Genomic DNA, 16,088 nt, shown 5'->3' with positions numbered 1-16,088 from the left:
GGTTACATATCAAAGTATTCAAGAAAGGCCCTAATTTAAACAGTCCACCGTTCATTTTTTAGATAAAAAAAACAACAGGAAAACGTCAAATTTACAAGGGGTATGAATAATTTAGTTAATAACTGTATGTAGAGGGAATCCCATTTGGGAATAATTGTTGCTACCAGGTTCTATTGTAAAGTAATAACTTTTTGTAACAGGATTAATTACTCTAACTGCATTTGTATCTAAGAGTTGGTGAGTTATGGACTGTATTTATGCATGACATAACCATGGTACGTACAGGAATGTACATGTATGTTGTAATACAGCAACAGCTCAGTGTGAGAGGCCAGGGCAGCGTTCCACGAGACCGTCATAAGAACAACTTCACCGACATCCCATTGAAAAATGTATATAAAGTTTAACACAAATTCCAATGGAATGAGGGTGAACTTGTACTTATGATTAATATCTTGCCAAAGGACATTAGTGCTGCAGTTGGACTCGAACCATGAACCTCTTTAATCCACAGTCTAGTGACATATCCACTGGACCACGACACCTCTACATGATAATGCTAGATTGTTTTGACATTGTTTTCCCGTTCTCTTGTATTCTGTAGCTGCTGTACGAAGAGTGGGCAAGGCCAGGAAGATGGTACAAGAAGCAACCCCTCGATCTGATCAGGTGAGGATAAAACTAATGCCTTCTTTGGTCGTCTGATGTTTGCTTTCAAATTTATTTATCTAAAGATGTAGAGTTGATGATGATGATGATGATCCACAGCACTTGATGTCTTCTTTGGTTGTCTGGGGACCGTTTCATAAGTTCATTTGTAATATTCATGAACTATCCCACCGCTGCCACCCATTGGTTTCACAAAGCCTTTTTTCAATGACAAATTACAAAGATCAGTGACAAATTCGCGGATATCCAATCAGAAGCAAGGATTTCATTAGCATATAACAGAAATTGTCATTTGTCACTGATGACAAGTTTTGTGAAAAAGGGTCCTGATGTAATATTCATGAACTATCCCACCGCTGCCACCCATTGGTTTCACAAAGCCTTTTTTCAATGACAAATGACAAAAATCAGTGACAAATCTTCTGATAACCAATCAGAAGCAAGGATTTCAGTAGCTTGTAACTAAAACTGTCATTTGTCACTGATGACAAGTTTGGTGAAATGGGGCCCTGATGTTTGCTTTCAACTTTATTTACATCTCAAGTTCTAGAGTTAACGTACATGTAGGTTTTTTGGTTGCAGTCGGGTTTTTGATTAGGTTTAGGGTTAGGTACATAATTTTGTGTTTAGTCTATTGTCAAAGATTGATACTTGATAGCATTAGCAATTGAAATATAGCAGTATGTTGAAATAATCTTCTTATTTTTTGTTCATGCACATCCGCTTCATCGTCTTATAATATACAAATAATGAATGGTTATGAGTTCAATAATGCAAATATTTTCATGAGTTGAAAGACTAACATTCTATTTAATGAAGCGTCAGCAGAGTTGAATAGAATTAACGTTAATCTGTCAACGAATGAAAATATTCACACTATTGAACGATTGAAACACATTCATTATTTGTTTTAAACAACATCAAAGAAGATGTAACAGAACGTAAATCAACAAATTATGCTTTACTCCTTATATTAAAGATAAATTAAAGTGGGAGTCAAGCCTTCTCGATTACATTCAGATGCCTTCGCGTCAGATACACGCGCACGCAGCTAATATAACTATGGGATACGCGCACTTTAGAGAGGTACGCAGTCTGCATATAACCAAAAATGCACGCTCGTGCAATAGAACATCTATTGAATACCATGTGACCAACAATCCTCCAATCAAATGACAAAGATCCACGTAGGTGTTGTATAAATTACTATAACTATTATATCTGCTTCTGTTCACAGGCGCTACTTTGGTGAGAAGATTGGTATCTACTTCTGTTGGCTGGGATTCTACACTGAGATGCTGACATGGGCAGGCTTTGTAGGTCTGATTGTCTTTCTCTATGGATGTATCTCTCTACCCAGCAGTGTGGTTGTGTAAGTCAAAAACTTGATTTGTTTTACTTACTTATCCTGCTTTTTTTTTTTGGGGGGGGGGGGAGGGGAGGATTCTTTTCTTTTTCATCTTCTTCTTCTTCTTTTTCTTTTTCTTCTTTTTCTTTTTCTTTTTCTTCTCTTTCACCTCCTCTTCCTTCTGCTTCTTCTTCTTCTCCCTCTTTTTTGTCTTCTTCTTTTTCTTCTCCTTCTTCTTCTTCTTCTTCTTCTTTTTCTTCTCTTTCATCTCCTCCTTCTTCTTCTCCTTCTTCTATTTTCCTCTTTATTGTATTTGTCTTCTTCTTCCTTCTCCTCCTCATTCTTCTTCTCCTCCTTTTTTTTATATTCTCATTCTTCTTCTTCTTTTGAACCATGTGCATCTCTGTCCTTTTTCTGTTTCCATCACTTTCCTTGTCATGCAGTAGAGTTGTAGAAGTAATGTGGTCTAAATGGCTGAATTGCTGGACTATTGACCACATAGTGTAGGGTTCAAATCCCTGCTATGACATCTTTTGGCAATCTACATTTGCCACTCTCCACCCAGGTAAAGTAAATGAATACCTTGTGTGAACTAATTCCATGAATACTTAAAGCTCCTTATCAAGTCAATGTGTCTTCTTCTTCCTTTCGTGCCATGTCCTGAGACGTTGGTGGCCATGGAATGCCACAACTCTCTGTCCCATATTCTATGAAGTTTTCTTGTATACGATGTGTACTATGTGTAGCATCTTTAAAGCAAGGATAATACTTGCATTCAATGATGTTATCGCCAGGAAGAAGCACTTTGTTAATCAATTTTGTTTTGATTTTATTGTTTTTAGGCAAGAGATCTGCGCCGGAACCGATATCATCATGTGTCCTCTGTGTGACAAACGATGCCCGTACTGGACGCTATCTGACAGTTGTTTCTACTCGAAGGTGAGACCCTTGTTTCCCTCAAATCTTCTTCTTCCTCTTCTTCTTTTTCTTCCTCCTCTTCTTCTTTTTCTTCTTCTTCTTCTTCTTCTTCTTTTTCTTCTTCTTCTTCTTCTTCTTCTTCTTCTTCTTCTTCTTCTTCTTCTTCTTCCTTTAATTTCTCTTCCTCTTCCTCTTCTTCTTCTTCTTCTTCTTCTTCTTCTTCTTCTTCTTCCTTTTTTTTCTCTTCCTCTTCTTCTTCCTTTTCTTTCTCTTCCTCTCCCTCTCCCTCTCCCTCTTCTTCTTCCTCTTCCTCTTCCTCTTCCTCTTCCTCTTCCTCTTCCTCTTCCTCTCCCTCTCCCTCTCCCTCTCCCTCTTCCTCTTCCTCTCCCTCTCCCTCTCCCTCTCCCTCTCCCTCTTCCTCTCCCTCTCCCTCTCCCTCTCCCTCTCCCTCTCCCTCTCCCTCTCCCTCTTCCTCTCCCTCTCCCTCTTCCTCTCCCTCTCCCTCTCCCTCTCCCTCTCCCTCTTCCTCTTCCTCTTCCTCTTCCTCTTCCTCTTCCTCTTCCTCTTCCTCTTCTTCTTTTTCTTCTCCTCCTTCTTCAGATGCGTTTAAGTGATCTCTATTTTTGTTTCAAAAGTGTGCCTTGAGAATTTGATTTCAGGTGGATTCAGAGCCATATAAATATATATTACCATTATTACTCTTCACAGTTGACGTACCTGTTTGATAATGAAGCGACCGTCTTCTTTGCCTGCTTCATGTCCCTCTGGGGTAAGTCCCTTCACATTTTATTTTCCATTAAATCCCCACCGCACTTCTTATAGCTACTTGTGCCCTCTATATAGCAAACCATGCCTAATGGGTGCCTGTTGGTCCCCCCATGATCCTCTTTTTCTTATGTTAATTGAGAGCTGATGAGATAACCACCTTCCAGTGACCTTGCAGGGAGGTCTCATTCCCCATGGCCAAACTAGTGTAGTCGGGCTTTGAGTTCAAGTACAATTTTATTTATTCAATACTTTCTTTAGAAATATACAAAGGTAAACACACATATAAAAGTTACAAAGTGATATCAATATATAACATGAGAATAACATGAGCGGAGAACACAAGAAGAACAAAAGCTGAAGAAAAAAAAATCAAAACGTGTACATGAATGAAAGTATTTGGAGACAAAACAAGTAGGTCGGGCCTCATGTGAAAGTCTGTATCCAGTGATTACATCAAAATAACAATGTAACTATTGAATAATTGGCATTTTTCAAAAATGGCAATTTTTTCCCTAGTGTTTTAAAAATATTAGTCTAGCCACACTGCTAAATTTGTTGTGCTATTGTTGTTCATTAGCGTAGGAAAGGAGAGTTCCACAAGAATAGTGAAATCTGTGCTCTGTAATACCCTAACACTGTAATACTATAACATGGGGGGGGGGGGTGTAACAGAGATGCCAACTGTTCCGTTTTTGCCGTATTTGTTCCGTTTTTTCGCTATGAATACGGCAGTACGTTTTTTGTATGTTTTGTTACGTTTTTTAAATTTTTTAAATTTAATTTTTTTTTTTTTTTAGTGATGTTTTTCTTAATTTCTGATAATGGGCTTTGTGTCGTAAGTGTATTATGCACCTACATCTTAAAAAGTTGCACGCAGGATGGTGATACGGGCCCCAAACTGTGCACATTGCGAACAACCCACGTGTAATGTATGCACGTCGCGCTCCTATCCGGGTACGTATACGTGGTACTGCATGGTTTTTTAAGCTGCTCGATGGAACGATATGCTAAGTTGAGAGATTTTAAAAAAATACTGTTTTTTGCTCTTAAGAATACTTTTTTTGTTGAAGAAGGTTGGCATCTCTGGTGTAAGTCGTGATTCATCTTATTAATTATGCAATTTAAAAACGATTTGTTGTTCTCTGTCTAATAAGGAATGTTGCTTAAATCTATTTCTTCCTTTTTCTTTCTAGCCACCATGTTCTGCGAATTCTGGAAAAGAAGGCAGAACACGATTGACTACGACTGGGACTTGTTTGGCTTTGAAGAACAGGAGGTATGCTTTCATCTTTCCTCATTTCGGCTCCTTTTATCCTCGTCATTTATTCTTAGGTTTGATATACAGTCAAACCTGCTTTAGTGACCACCTGACTACAAAGACAAATATGATTGCAGGGCCCTCAGGGAGAACAGTATAAATTAGAATATACTTTTTTTGGTGGACAGTTGCTAAAGTCGGTTTTGATTTATCATTATTGATTTACCAATAGAAGCCATTGGATTCTGATGAGGCTACCCTGTGTAAACAAGACATATTATTATTATTATTATTAAAGACCACCTGTCTACAAGGACCACATTTTTTGTTTCCCTTGAAAATGGTTTCTCATTGAAACATGTACTATTAAAAGGAACCTGTCTATAAAGACCACTTTTTGTGTTTCCCTTGGGCGGTCGCTTTAGACAAGTTGACTGTATTTCTTAATTTCTCCCCCAAATACTTCTAGATTATGTAAATGCATTAGATAGTTTCCTTGGTCTTAATTGTAGCTACTTTATCTTTTAGCGATCTATGAACACCATCTCTCTTTTTTCAAGTTCTTCTTATTAATAATAATAATAATATTTAATTTTTATATAGCGCTTAATTCAAATGTCTCTAAGCGCTTTACAAATATACTATTACATGTTTGTATTCCTCATTTCCCAATTTCTCTCGAAAATTTACTCATGGAATGATTAAGTTTTATGAATTATGCCCCCATGACCTTTGTTTTGCAGTCTTAAGACCCATTTCAAATTAATGGCAAGATGATAGTCATGTTCATAGTGACTTAGCATTCACTTCCAATATGATTATAATTGATTTGTAATATTTTGTTGGAAACATAAATCAATTGAAATTTCAAATTGAATGGAAGGTCCCCTACTAGACAGAGCGTCGCCAAATACATATGTAATAATGACATGAATGATCTCTCGTTTTCTCTTTCTTGACACTTTTAGGAGAACATTCGTCCCGAGTTCGAGGCCAAGGCCCCAGACAGGAGAGTCAGTCCCATCACCAACGTAAGTCATTCAAACTATGTGTTTAAATCATTGACAATGCCTTAAATGTGTTTTGGGAACAGACCTCAAGGAGGTGATGGAAACACCACTCCCTAATAAAAGCATTGAAACGTGGGACTAGTTATGAAATCTGGAAACTGGACGCACATTCCTAATTCTTATTTGGACAATATACTGTGCCAGTCACAAACATATATAACATTTGGACAGTCCCGGAGACGTGTGCACAAAGACATATTAACAAAAAAACAAAAATTATTGGGTCGTTCTCAATGAAGTGATATAAGCATTTGCAATTTTTATTTTGAGGGGTTACCAAAGATATTTGTGCCCAAGCTCATCCCAAAATACATTTGTTAAAGGAAACCAAAAAAATTATGTATGGGATTTTACTTTCATATATTTTTATGAGCTGTTTTGTAAGTGTATCTGAAGAGTTTTTATGCAAACACAAAGGTCATTCATTTATTTGATTTAAATTCAAGTGCATTCCTAGATGCGTCAAATAATTCTCAGTTATAAGAAAGAAACTAAGATAGTATCAGAAGTTTATTAGCAAATATTGTGAAAATAATCAGAATATTCGAAAGTATATGAGGCTACTGTTTTGCATTCAAGTTTTTCAAATGCATATGATGGACAAAAATTATACAATTATGTTTTTCTTTACTTTGCTTTGTTTAAAAATACCTGAATGTGTTTTTATTTTGTGGGCACTTCTTCCAGTTATCCTGCAGTTGTTTCCCTTACAGTTTATGATTTGTGTTTCAAGGCAGTAGGAGTGTAAAGGGAGGCTTTACATCTTGAAGAATATACCAGTTGGATCAACATTTAACCATTTAATTCCTTTACAATGTCTGGTCCTTGGTCAAGACGACCTTGCTGAGATGGAGAACAGGGTGGCGTTTCACAAAACTTGTCACCGGTGACAGATGACAGTTTTTGTTATAAGCTACTGAAATCCTTGCTTCTGATTGGTCATCAGCAGATTTGTCACTGATTTTTGTCATTTGTCATTGAAAAAAGGCTTTGTGAAACGGGTCCCTGAAGTCATATGGACCTTCAACATCCTCTAGACGGCCGGCTTCAACTTCTCCTCTTGTGGGTCTCTTCCTTGTTTGCTAAAGTTGAATGTTATTTTCAGAATCTTGGGATGTTTGGAGATGGAACTGCCAGAACAGAACATGGCTCTCTTCTTTAAACCAGTTCTCTCCATCCTTGGTGAACTTGTATTCTTCACATAACATGATGATGATGATGATGTGTGTGTGTGTGTAATTGGGTTTGTACAGACGTGTATCAATCACATATGATTATGTCTGGGGCCCGACCTTAAACGTCACCATCCGAAAGATGTGTCTCAGTTTCGAACCTGCGTCCTTGATTGAAATGATGATGATGATGATCCACAGCACTTGTATGGCGCCATTTATCCATTTCAAACATTCAAAAGCACCCGACATTCAACATTACACAGTCATATCTGAACTCATTTTGTTTTCACCTTAACCTTTAACCTTTGACCTTGAAGAACCGTGAGTCGTACATCAAGCCTAGGAAGAAGGTCCCACGTCTCTGGGCTTCTGTCATGTCCGTTTTCTTCCTGGTGAGAAGCGTTGAGATCACCCCAAGTCTTTGGACTTTGGACATTTCTTGATGTGCTCAAAAACCCTGATTACCCCTTGCCAGTTCCATGTGTGAATGCTAAAGAATAACTAAAGGAAGTTTGAGTTCCAAGTTTTGGGGGGATTATCAAAAGCAAAATGTATTATTTTCGAGTGTTTTCAAGTGTCACAAAATAAAGAATTACTGCTTTTCAGTAAAGACACAACAATCCATTGTGGGAAATTGTTAAAATGGCACAAAATTTCATTGAAATCAGAATAGTATGACAATAATCTATTTGTTCTTATTATTTGCTTCAATTTTTTAAAGATTTTAAATATTACTAGAAAGCATCCCCATTTTGGCATGACTAACTATTTGTACTTTTCTTTTGCAGGCAACAGCATTTTGCAACCCCGAGTGGAATATGCCATGATCTTGTTGATGAATTATTAACTAATCATGGATTGTGCATTTTATATCACACTTTAAAGTCGCTTGGAGAACATGAAACATGAACCTGATGATCTGATTGGACCATTTTACAGATATCCTGGACACCAAGATCATGAATATTCATTTTGTTCTTGCTTCTTAATGTCTTGTAATCTTGATCGTTTGTGTGTTTATCGATTACAATGCATTGCTTGTCTAACAGATTTTCAAAGAGAATCATGAATATTCATACATTGTCAGTGTCATTGTATGAAAACATGTCTATTCATGAGTTCATTTCTAATATTCATGAGCTATCCCACTGCTGCCACCCATTGGTGAACAGTCATACTGTACTCATGAATATTCATACACTTTGAATGTCCTATATGATGTTTATTCATATATTTGTCAAATGTATTCATGGCTCATGCTCACGTTTTCTCGATTCTATCACACTTTTTTTAACATACGCTGATTGACTGCATGACGTGTGAATTGATATTTGGCGCCCTCAGCTGACCGAGCCTTACATGAAGTTCTCGAGAAAGTTCCCGAGATTCTCGGCATCTATTGCATCCATTTTCTTCATGGTGAGACTTGACAACAAATCAAGACGAGAAAAAAAAATCCCCCAAAAGCCAATTCAGTGCTTTTCCTTTGCAACGATGCTCCGTTGCATTATGGGACAAAATCTCTAGATAGCATCATGATAGTACAAAACATAACCTGTATGCATGTGTTTTTCTATTGTTGTGCATTTGACGATTCTGTTTAGCTTCCCGAGAAGTACATGAAGTTCTCCAAGCGCTTCCCTCGATTTTCGACGTCCGTTCTTACAATTGCATTCATGGTGAGAGATTATAAGCTGGTGCTCCCCGACATAGCAGCACCTTCTTCTTTACCACCTGTTTTTGTGTGTGTTCAAGTGTGTCGCCTCGAAACCTAAAGTGTAACTTCTTCTCGACTAACCTCCACACAAAGCTCGTCTCCTTGCTTGTATCATCCTCATGTATGGCTTTGTACTCGCCTTAAAAAACTTTTACACTACTATACTTGCATCTTGTTATCTGATTAGTGTATTTCATTACTTGAACAAGTTTTTACTCTGTATGTATGGCTTATCTTCTCTACTAACTAAGTATTGTCTAATGATATGCATGTACCGAATACCACCTTCCACTGGTACACCCTTCGTCTGCCCACGCCCAAGTTTTACACCCTATGAACTTTCACTTTTTCTTTTTATTTCCAATTCTCATTTTCATCTCCTGCATGTGTTTAACCGTTATTTTAACCAAGGATATTGAAATTTTCACCAACTTTCACTGACTTTTCCTCTTAGCTGATGACTCTATTAATGCCCTTTCGTTCTCCTTGTGAATGGGTTTGCTCTAGGGGTTCAATCTCTTGGTGTTTTTGAAGCTAACCTTTTGGTTTTTCTCTCTTTTCCTTCCAAATTCACTCACCTTGTGACATTACACCTTTGTCTCTTGTGATGCATTTCTGTCAAATACATGACATTTCATTAATGTCTAATTGTACTGGCCTTGTATCAATTCCTTATATTTTCATCCTAATGGATTCGGGCAAACTTTCCTTCTGAATTGTTATATTCTTTTTCTTCCTAAACATGGCATAAAATATTAACAAAAATAATAACTATTATTATATCCCTTGAAAATGATTTCTTGCTAATATAAACATTTTGCAAAATTCATGGAACTAAATCTTCATGTATACATTTATCAAAATATTTATTCCATATTTATTACAAAAATCATTGAAATTTTCATATAAATTCAATGCCAACAACTTAACTTTGAAATAAAAAATGCTTGTTATTAAATATCAAAATTGGGATTTGTTTTCGTTCATTTCACATGCATTGTGACTCTCATGTTCTCACAAACCTCCATGACATGTCCAATGTGTGTTTTCCATGCCATTGATACATGCCTCATAAACCATCCATGCATGTGGCAACTAAAACACTTGGATCCTGGATGACCTTCGACCTGTGGATGACCTCTAACCTTGGGCAACCCGGTGACCTCTAACCAACATCCTGATGCATGTGCATGATGATGGCTTATCCAAACTTCCGGTAACACCCAAACAATTTTCTCTCTCGTTTCAACTGACACCTCTTTTGGCTTTGCATGGGTAACAAACACGCCCCCTCATTGTCCCCTCTGGCTAACCTTTACCCCCTGACCTCTGCTGTAACCCTTGACCCCTGCCATAACCCTTGACCCCTGTAGCGAGAGGAGCCGTTTGTTCCCCTGAAAGTGCGATTCCCCCGCCTTGTCGGTGGAGTAGCGCTTATTTTATTCATGGTAGGATGAAGCACAAGTGTGTGTATCGAATCATCTGTTTGGAGTTACAAGGTCTGTTAAGGGTACTATGTCCCATTTGCAAGCCCAAAAAATAAAAAGGTTAAATTCCAACGGCATTTGAAAGATGATACTAATTTAGAACTTCCCTAAAAAAGGTGGGGCTTGAAAATGTCTTCAATTGGGGAAATAACGACTATTAGTTGTCAAATCGACTTAGGAGTTATAGAGCCAATAAGTAAAAGTCTTGATTTTCAGACCATTGTACCGAATGGTCATACGTTTTATGCTGCGCAAAGATTCAATCAGTTTAATTTTGGCCATCACAAGAAGTGGGTTATTAATGTAGACAAATGCTAAAGTACCCTTTACAGCTCATTTTATGTATGTTATTACCAAAGAAGAAAAAAAGCCAGTCAATCACTCAATAGTGTCTGACATTGAAGTCTGGCAAGTAAACGGGTTTCCTTGTATAATTTGAATATTAGGACACTGCTAACGTTTAAATTTCACAGATAGGACATACGTGATATATTCATTATTCCTGCAAAGTTCTACAGAATTTGAGGTTGGCTGCAAAAGGAACACAGTACCTTTAATGTCCTTATGGCCCCAAGCAAATGAAATGTAGAGTGTAATGTAGATATTTATAACACAGTACAGTAGAGGCTTAAAGAGAAGGTTGAGTTCTGGGGAGAGGTGAAAAATAATTTGTGAGCGTTATCACTTATTATGCAAGTGTGGAAGAACATCAGATAAGACACGTTTCCTGAAAAGCATGGCTCTTCAAATGCCTTCATATTCTAAATATGTCATGTAACATCGTAAAACTCGGGGGGGGGGGGGGGGGGTTGGATATTTACGCCACGTGTTCATGTAGTCCCATATACATCTTTCTGTGTTCAGTGTTTTTAACTTTACCAAGACTTGGCCAAATTTCTTATCATTTTGATGATTCCAGAACCGTGCAATACACACAAATTCTTATATGCTAGATGATCAACCTTTTCTGGTCGGTTCCACACCGTTTCTTTCTGATGCAATCGCATGACCAGAACTCAACTTCATCTTTAATGTCCTTATGGATCCAAAGAAATGAAATGTAGAGTGTAATGTAGATATTGATAACAGAGTACAGTAGAGGCTTAAAGAGAAGGTTGAGTTCTGGGGAGAGGTGTAACATAATTTGTGCACGTTTTGATTGTTATTATGCAAGTGTGGAAGAACATCAAAGAAATACACATTTTTATGCCACTTGTTTTTGTAGTCCAAGATAAATCTTTCTGTGTACAGTGCTTGTTACTTTTACCAAGACTGAGCCAAATCTCTTATCATTTTTATGATTCCAGAACCTTTCAGTACACACCACTATTTACATGCAACATGATCAACTTTTTCTGATCGATTCCATGCTGTTTCTTTCACAATGCAATCGCATGACCAGAACTCGACCTTCTCTTTAAGTGTCCCATATGTTCAAAACCTACCTGCCTGAAGATGTGTCAGTAAATCTACCTGTAAATCTACCTGTAAATCTACCCGTAAATCTATCTGTCAATCTACCCGTAAATCTATCCGTCAATCTATCCGTCAATCTACCTGTAAATCTATCTGTAAATCTGCCTGTAAATCTACCCATAAAATCTATCTGTAAATCTACCTGTAAATCTGCCCGTAAATCTATCTGTCAATCTAGCCGTAAATCTATCCGTCAATCTACCTGTAAATCTATATGTAAATCTGCCTGTAAATCTACCCGTAAAATCTATCTGTAAATCTACCCGTTAATCTACCTGTAAATCTACCCGTAAATCTACCCATAAATCTACCCGTAACAGTGACCAATGACTCGAGGGCTGCCTCATGAAACAAATGCTTGATAGAGCAACCTGTCTAGCTCCAGTAAACTTCAAACAATCCTCTGCTTATTTGTTGTTGAAAAGAATGAAATGCCTCAGCAAATTTGCCAGAAATTTCTTTTGAATAGCAAATAAAAGCAGGGCTTTCATTAAAAAAAATAGAAGAAAAAATCCCCAAGAGTTACAATCTCAGTGCATATTCAGAGTGCATGGCAAGTCATGGGTTGGTTTTGAGTATGGTTACTAATACAGTTTACAGTTAAGTTATTCATACCCCCTTTGTAAATTTTATATTTTTGTGTTTTGGAAAGTCAAGAATGAAAGGTGGACTGGTTGAATTAGGGCCTTTATTGAATACTTTTTGATGTAATCTTGAATGTTACATTCTCTTGAAACATAAATCGGGACAAATCATTTTTTCAAATACTTCACAGAAATTACACAATTTTGTAATGGTATGAATAATTTAGTTTTTAACTGTAGGTATCTACTATTAATATCCTACTTGACTATTCAACTCTTAAGCCCCTCTAGGCTCTTAAATGTTGGGAGCCCGAAAAATGAGCTACTTAAATAAAAGCTCAATTTATAAGCTTTATTTATTATCTATCAACTTTAATTGTATCCAATTTTTCTATGATTGAACTGTAAATTTGTTTTCTTTATCAGCTAAATTTGTGCAACATCTTAGGTTTTCTTTCATTGTACATGTAATTTGTGCACAAGCACTTGTATGTATATCAGATTTGTATGGAGCTTCAATGCTTGTGTGTAGATTTATCTGAATGCCTTTTTCTATTATTGTAGAAAACTTCTAAGATTGTATTGATGTCAACATATGATATATTCTTGCCATTGTACATTTTAAGTGTATTCTGAATTTATTAGGGAATATACAGATGTGGTGCTGTAGCTGTTTGATGTAGTCATGCAGCCTCACATAAATTTTGTAAATTCACAAGATTTTTATTTTATAATGATTTATATTGAAGCTCTTTTCAGATCAATTTGGTAGTGAAGTCAGTAATATTAAAAGCCTTAAAATATTTGATGATTTCAGCCATTTCATATATTTCCTATCATTAACAAGTTTTCTCCTACCCTTCTGAATATTCTCTATAAGTCACCATATTTAAATACTGAACATTATATGAAATCCTTTCTAAAATGCTTTAATTTACAATGCTTTGGGGCTCAAGAAACTGGTAAACTGGTCAAAATATACCTCTAAATTATGTATGAAATGGGTGCAATTTTACAATAAAAATGGGAAAATGGAATTATTTTTAAGTACAGGCATGAGCAACTAAAAGAATAAGCAGGTACACTGCTCAGAAGATTTGCTTTTGCAGTATTTTAGCTTTATTTAACGTTGACTGTGTATATAAATCCATATACCTTCCTTCCCATTATCACACTCTTGCAAATTGTCTTATAATTTATTGTAAAACAAAAATTCATAGCTAAAATGTAATTATTGGGAAGCTCGTAAACTTCATTAACACATATTTTGGGGATTGTAAGTCTTGTTGTATAAACGTATATCAATATTTGTATCGTTTTTCTGGAATGATATTTGCTGGGTTTAAATGGAGTATAATATCTTCTTTCTCATCATACTTAATCCTATTTCTTATAAAAAACTATATAACATTTATTTTGGTGTTTATTAATTTTTTACCAGTAATTGTATAATTTGTGATTGTATAACATGTTTAACAACTTTAGAGTGTGTGATTTTATTTCAATATTGATTTTGACAAGTATAGAAAACAAAAAGCAGTAGAGATCTCTGTAAGAACTGTCTGTATGCTGCTTACAAATTTTTAAAGTTTGGTCAGAATAAGAAGGAGAATTAATTTTGCCGTCTCTAAATTGAAAATTTACTTGTATGATGTCTTACAAAAGCCAAAACTGAACCCAAAATCGCAAGCATACTACATTTTAAGAAAGAAGACGTCAAATGACTATGACATGCAAGCACTGTTCTTACAAGTAGATCTCTAATGCTTTTAAAAGTCTATTTTACTCTTTATCCTTGTAACTGTGATTTCCTATACACTCCCTTTGTCATTGTGATCGATTCAAAATGATCTAATTTTCTAGTAAAAGATTGTGTCGACCATTTGCAAATACCTTGAAATTACTTTAAAGGGATTTAAAGTTTTTTTTTAATGTTGAGCTTTTCAGAAGTTCTGAAACCACTCTAATATAGAAGCAGGGATGTTAGTAAAACTATGAGGGAAAACACAGTTAATCATATGATTGGAAAATTTCAGGAACATATTTACATGCCAGAATGGGCTCAAATTTGTAGCAACAATGCATGAATAGGATATTTGCAAATGGTTGATGTTTTCTCCATATTTGTATAATAGTATTGTAGTCATTACTGGTGCCCTGAAATTAGGGAAGTTTCCCCTAATACTCCTTTATAATACACTGTGAATTCTCCCCGACTCGCCCTTCCCCAATACATATGTTTTATTCAAAACAAAAACTTGAAGTTGCTACATGTATGTAACATTTTGATATAGTCATGAATGTAGTCTATGGAGTTATAGTCAAGGCCCAAACCGTAAAGGCCAGGACAAGGAAAAATAGGTCTTACTGTATTTAATTTGCTGAAACTATATATTAGAGAGGGACTAGCACTATATACACAGAAACAGCCTCTGATAATCATCATTATTGTTATTATAACTATTATGTTTGAGAGATAATATAATTACTCTTACCACTATTGGTATAGCAATATATGTATGTATAAAAGATATTGCATCACAAAATGAATGCATCTATTTACCTTAAAAATACATCGAACTAAAGGCCCCTCCAGCACGGAGTGTAAATTTCTTGAAATTATTTGCAATTTTATTGAAACGAAAACTATGCACTGCTTGTATGAATGATAATATGTGTGTTATTGCATGTCATTTTTTAGCACTATTTTCAAAAAGCATATTAGCATTTGCTGATTTTGATTCAAAGTGCATTTTACAAGTTATGGCAAATTTTGCCAGTGCAGAAATACATAAAAAAAAATATTAAGAAAATGAAAAAAATATATAGCACGCAAAACTGACTGCACATAACAGATTGATAAATGGATAATCTGCCAAAGATTTGAATTCTTATCATTGAAATCAATTTGCAACAGGGAGTTAAAATAAGATCAATGATACATCAATTTTGTATGTATTTTAGTTTGAACAAAAAAGTCAACATAAACATAGTCAAGTCAGTTTAAAACCTCCTGACAGTTTTCATATTGAATTTTAGACTTTTTACTAGGCCATGAGACCTATTACTTTAAAGCTTATCTGCCATAGTTTACAGGAGGGATAAGATCGCCCTGCAAGGTCACTGGACAGGTGGTAATCTCATCAACTCAGCTCTCAGTTAACATAAGAAAAAGAGGATCATGGGGGACCAATGGTCACCGATTAGGCATTGTTTGTTATATAGAGGGCGCAAGTAGCTACAAGTAGGACAGTGGGCCTTTAAACTCCAAGGTCAATATTGTACCCACTCAGTTAAACCTAATAGGAAAAGTTAGACTTCTCACTAACTTACTTTTTTTAACCGGATTCTGAACACAAGCTTTAAAGGCCCACTGCACTACTTGCAGCTACTTGCGCCCTCTTTATAACAAACAATGCCTAAACGGTGACCATTGGTCCCCCATGATCCTCTTTTTCTTATGTTAATTGAGAACTGAGTTGATGAGATAACCACCTGTCCAGTGACCTTGCAGTGTGGTCTAATCCCTCCTGTAAACTAGTACAGATGGTCTTTAAGCCCAATTTTTAGTAGAACAAAGGAATTCAAATCTAGTGAGAAGGAGAAGGGCATAAATCA

The 16,088-nt window shown here is 36.1% G+C and overlaps 1 protein-coding gene across 1 annotated transcript in view; it reads left to right on the top strand.

Moving 5' to 3' along the window:
* The window catches only part of tmem16 (transmembrane protein 16), a gene marked incomplete at its 5' end in the record, with an annotated part of 66,422 nt that overhangs the window by 33,249 nt on the left and 17,085 nt on the right, over positions 1-16,088 (top strand). The window contains 7 exon segments of the mRNA NM_001079541.1: positions 605-669; positions 1,907-2,041; positions 2,860-2,956; positions 3,644-3,704; positions 4,897-4,979; positions 5,930-5,992; positions 8,551-8,625. Of these exon segments, the coding sequence (NP_001073009.1) occupies positions 605-669; positions 1,907-2,041; positions 2,860-2,956; positions 3,644-3,704; positions 4,897-4,979; positions 5,930-5,992; positions 8,551-8,625 (579 nt within the window).

Source organism: Strongylocentrotus purpuratus, unplaced genomic scaffold (genome assembly GCF_000002235.5).
Source record: "Strongylocentrotus purpuratus isolate Spur 01 unplaced genomic scaffold, Spur_5.0 spur5_contig_844, whole genome shotgun sequence".
Taxonomy (NCBI): Eukaryota; Metazoa; Echinodermata; class Echinoidea; order Camarodonta; family Strongylocentrotidae; genus Strongylocentrotus; species Strongylocentrotus purpuratus.
The sequence above is the reverse complement of the archived record's forward strand: the minus strand, read 5'-3'. Positions and strand labels throughout refer to the sequence as shown.